At 52.5% G+C, this 5,000-nt stretch overlaps 1 protein-coding gene across 2 annotated transcripts in view; it reads right to left on the bottom strand.

Moving 5' to 3' along the window:
- Positions 1-209: 209 nt before the first annotated feature.
- The window catches only part of pdgfba (platelet-derived growth factor beta polypeptide a), a 12,688-nt gene continuing 7,897 nt past the window's right edge, over positions 210-5,000 (bottom strand). For both annotated transcript variants that reach the window (XM_062548471.1, XM_062548472.1), the window contains 5 exons: positions 4,850-4,924; positions 4,017-4,216; positions 2,308-3,364; positions 1,807-1,945; positions 210-1,535 (listed from right to left, as the gene is read on the bottom strand). In XM_062548471.1, the coding sequence (XP_062404455.1) occupies positions 1,523-1,535; positions 1,807-1,945; positions 2,308-3,364; positions 4,017-4,216; positions 4,850-4,924 (1,484 nt within the window). In that variant the 3' untranslated portion in view covers positions 210-1,522. The remainder of the gene's footprint in view (positions 1,536-1,806; positions 1,946-2,307; positions 3,365-4,016; positions 4,217-4,849; positions 4,925-5,000) is intronic.

Genomic DNA, 5,000 nt, shown 5'->3' with positions numbered 1-5,000 from the left:
CTGAATTAGTGTGGATGAAATGAGCCAAATGGTTTCTTCTCTCTAGCATGTGTTGAGTCAGCCTTTTTGGAATTTCCCAAGTTCCACTGCATTAGAGATGTGGTAATGGAGGAAACCCACTTAATGGGCGTTGGAGTGAATGAAGTACTTTTCCTGACCGTGTTTATACAACCAAACAAACCACAGCCAACACTAAGAAAGACATCATATCAATTTAGATTTCATCTTTATATTAAAATAGCAATAATTACAACAAATAATTATAATCAATAACATTAATTACATTTGAGCACATACAGACAGAATCACGTCTGTCTTATTTAAATAAGTTAACAAATAATACAGAGATAAGAACAATTGCATTTGTAAAATGTACAGCCAGTGTAAGCTAGCTAGCACTTTGTACAGAGGTCCCAACATCACTAATACACACGGGCCAGGGGCCTTCACTGCTTCAGTAGTCTCCGAACTAAACCCAGCGCTTAGAGCGCTCGCCATAACCTCCCTTCTAACGTGTCCACTCCATGTGTGACCAGAGGGACACTCCCCCTCCGTGCGTCCCTGCCCAAAAGGCCACTTATAGCCGTGCCCAAGAGCTGGACAGCACTCTCCCCCTCTACCGTCCAGTGTCGCCATTTGTTTTCTTTTACTTTAAACGTATACAGCAAGAGTTTCACATACAGTATATCACGAGGCATGCTTATCCTAATGATGTGATAACATGGAGATTTCTGTCAATTGTATTTTGAAGCGTTTTGCGACACAACAACGGTTTATTTTTTCGTTTATATATGCATCAGTCTGAGAATGCACAACATCCAGTGTTTGAACTTCCAGTGTTTCAGGCTTGACTTAGACAACAGGCAACCGCGTGGCATCGGCAGCACTCTGCTCTGCATGCATCTGTCCCCCGTGTCTCTTTCCAACCAAAGTCCAGAGTCTTTCAAAGCAGAGCAGTAGCTGCTATCCATGGGGCGAGGCCAAAGTAAATTAGCACCAGTCCTCCAACAAACACCAGCGCCTCTTCCAGTTAAGTCCAGGGATCCAGAGGCCATTCCAGCAGACAGTCTAGACTCCAACTGTCCCGGTCAGTATCCATAAGGCCTCTACAGAGAACAGGTCCATAGCCACACACTGACTCCCAATGAAGCAGCCAACGGAGACAGAAGCTGAGAGCGCAATGGAGAAAACGAACACACTGGCCATGAGGTGAGGAGCGCACATGATTGGTGCGTGGAGTCACAGACTATCCCTTTAAGTTCAACTCCTCTGTGTTGTCTGGGCATGGAGTCAGGGACTATCCCTTTAAGCTCCACTCCTCTGTGTTGTGTGGGTGTGGGGATGAGCAGAGGCGTGGCGCTACACTGTTCAGGCCTCTGGGGTGGTGGCTCTGGGCCTCCTGGATCCAAGATGGCTGCCTTGAGATGCGTTGGTGTTGTTGTTGGCGTGTGTTGTCCCTGTGTCTTACTTCCAGCTTTTCTCCCTGAATCCCATTGGTTCCTCCTCCCTGAGCTCCACACCATTAGGACATGACCCTGTGGAACAACACACCACAAATCAGAACACACACAACACACATATCACAGATTACCATCAAATGGAATCAAATGGGTCTTTGATTTTAACAGAAACTGTGACAAAATATTGATATTAATACTATGCCCCAATTTCTCTCTCTCTTCCTCTCTCTCTATCTCTTCTCTCTCTCACTCTCTCTCTCTTCCTCTCTCTCTATCTCTCCTCTCTCTCACTCTCTCTCTCTTCTTCTCTCTCTCTCTCACTCTCTCTCAGTATCACACCACTAACATGATCATGGCTCTCATGGTGGCCTTGCTGATCCTCCGGCGGTGTTTGCGTCGTCTCCTGCGTAGGGGCGGGGGTCGCGGGGTGGTCTGAGCTCTCGGGGACGGACTCGCCGGCCGTAACGTAGTCGGAGCGTCCGTCACTGCGGGAGAAAAAAGAGGAGGGGGTGCCGGTGTTAGAACGTGTATAAAAAAGGCAACCTAATTGCCCTCTAAATGGGTTTGACAGTCCATGGAAATTTGTAGTGTATCCATTCCACTGACGCACTCAGCGGCGCTGGGAAGAATAGCAGGAAGTGCGGCTAATTACATGAGGGCCATGTTTGGGCGGCAGATAAGCGCGCATTACTGCAGAGGAGCTCAAATTAGAGCCTGGGAGTCAATAGCGGATCAGAGAGAAAGTGGGAGCGTGTGGCTAACAAGCCGCAGGAGACCCCGCTCGGCCACGGCACGCCGCTCGGACGCGACCGCACGAGGACTGGACCGGAGTGGACACTACACCCACCTGCTCGCTGTGTGGACGTCTGCGGCTGGCTCTGGGGATGCGCCTGGTGGGGATGATGATGATGAAGCTGTGACTTGGCTTCCTGTTGCCTGTCCGTGTCCGAGTCGTCTGCGTGTAGCCGCGTCCTCTCCTCCTCCGTGTCCTCCGCTGCTCTCTGGACGCTGGTCACCTCGGGCTGGCTGGGATCGGACGGACCGCTCCCCTCCGACCCGCTGTGATGGCTGCTCCCTTCCGGCTGGACGCGCGTCTGACCGGCCGTGTCTGATTGGCCGTGGTGGTAGACGGGGGCGTCCGGTTGGCCGTGGTGGTGGTAGGGCGGTGCGTGTTGCGGCTGGTGGGGCGTGGTGGCGTCCCGCAGCATGTGTGTGCCGGACAGTGCCGGCCGGTGCCTGGGCTGCTCCCCCAGCGTGAGCCTGTAGTCGTGCTGGGGCCCCTGCTGCTGCTGCTGCTGGTTCTGCGTGTGGTCCGGTGCCTGGTACTGCTGCTGCCCGCCCTGCACGTGTCGGCCGCTATCGTCTCCGCTGCCGTGCCCGAGCGTCGGCGGCCTCCCCCCGTCCTCCCGATGACCGCCGTCGCCGAACGACGGCTGAGCGCTGGACGGCATCTGCCCGGCCCCCGCCTCCCCGTCCCGATCCCCCGTCTGGCTGTGTGTGAGCGGGTGCTGGGGGGTGGTGCGGCGGTGCTGCTGGTAGTCCGTGCGCGCGGGCGTGTGGTGCGGGGGCTCCCCGGCCGTGTGGGAGGGGCTGTACTTGCTGGCCCACGCCGGCTCCTGGACGCCCCCCCGCTCCTCCAGCTGCTGCCGCTGGTGCTGCTTGAGCTGCTCGTGGCGGTGCAGCTCCTCCTTGGCCTGGCCGTGCGGTGGCGGGGGGGGCTTGTGGGCCACGCGGGGGGCCGGGGGGGGCGGAGGGGTGGCCTGGGGCTTACGCGCCGTCGTGGACGAGGAGCGTCCGGCGTGGGCAGAGGTCAGCGGCTGGCAGCCGCACCTCACGTGGTCCTCCACGGGGATGATGACCTTCTCGTAGTGCGGCCGCATCTTCACATACGTGATCTTGGTCATCTGAAACAGCACACCAGACACGGGTCAGATCACACGCTCAACCAATACTAGCCATGTGCGCTGCAGAATAGCTACTACTGCGTCCATGTATTTGTCTAGTGAATTTCTAGAGAATTTTCTTCACGGGGTGAATCATTAACTGTGCAGCACGGAGGCTCATTGCTTATCAGTGTCAGGAGCTGGAAATGACCACAGGTATGCCAGTTACATAAGAACGCAGGTTTATATGGAAATCTCAATTTCCCTCCGCTGTTGACTTTGGAGCTTGTGTCAGATGCTCAGCGCAGGTATCTCTCTGTGTGTGTGTGTGTGTGTGTGTGTGTGTGTGTGTGTGTGTGTGTGTGTGTGTGTGTGTGTTAGGGGTGTGAATCTCTCCCTTTTCAGGCGACTCGATTTGTATCGATTCATAAAGCTACGATACGATTCACAGACGATGCGGTTTAATACAGACCGATTCAGTGCAATTCGATACGATGCAGTAATAGGCCCCAAAATGCAATGTAGTTCTTAATCTCATTTTATTTTCCGTATAGGCCTACTGCAGTTTTTTTTGTTTTTTTATGCTACTTTAAATGGTATATATATCAGTTCATCTTTACACCCCTAGTGTGTGTGCATGTGTGTGTGTGCGTGTGTGTGTGTGTGTGCGTACCTGCAGCTGCCTGGTCTCGGTGACGATGGGCACGCACTGTAAGGTGCGTCCGTTGCAGCACCCAGAGCAGCGCTGCACCTCCACACAGAGGGGCCACAGCATGAAGTGCGCGTTGGTGCGGTCGTGCATGGAGCGCGTCACCTCCAGCACCTCCGTACGCACCTTACACGCAGCCTGCAGCGCCGGCTCCGCACTCGCCACTAGAGAGAGAGAGAGAGGGAGGGAGAGGGAGAGAGAGGGAGAGGGAGAGGGAGAGAGAAGAGAGGAGAGAGGAGAGAGGAGGAGAATACAAGGGTTAGTAATTATATGAGCAAGATATGGGAAATACATGAAAAAAACATGAATACACAAAGAACATGACTAAAAAGTTAATCTAAAACATTCTGAGATGTAAGTACAAATACAGTAGAAACAACTTGTAAATGTAAATGCATTAATGCATTAAATGTATTTATTCAAATAAACATGTGTGTGTGTGTGTGTGTGTGTGTGTGTGTGTGTGTGTGTGTGTGTGTGTGTGTGTGTGTGTGTGTGTGTGTGTGTGTGTGTGTGTGTGTGTGTGTGTGTGTGTGTGTGTGTATGTGTATGTGTGTGTGTGTGTGTGTGTGTGTGTGTGTGTGTGTGTGACGATGTGGAGTGGCACAAATGTAGAGACAGGGTGTTGCCTATCTGTAGGCATGACTGGAAGCCAGTATTGTCTACACACACACACACACACACACACACACACACACACACACACACACACACACACACACACACACACACACACACACTCACACACTTCACAGAAAATATGAACAATGAGGAGCTTCAAGACTGAAAATACTCACTGAGGCTTCTGGGAACTCGATGATGAACATCGCTGGAGTGGATTTCATTGGTTGTCTGGTTGTCTGATTCTTCTTCTGTGAAAATGAAACAGAGACATGGAGTCACGTGAGAAAAGAGAGAGAAGAGAGAGAGAGGAATCCATTTTGAACA

This window comes from Sardina pilchardus, chromosome 1, assembly GCF_963854185.1.
Source record: "Sardina pilchardus chromosome 1, fSarPil1.1, whole genome shotgun sequence".
Taxonomy (NCBI): Eukaryota; Metazoa; Chordata; class Actinopteri; order Clupeiformes; family Clupeidae; genus Sardina; species Sardina pilchardus.
This window is presented reverse-complemented; position numbering and strand designations above follow the sequence as displayed.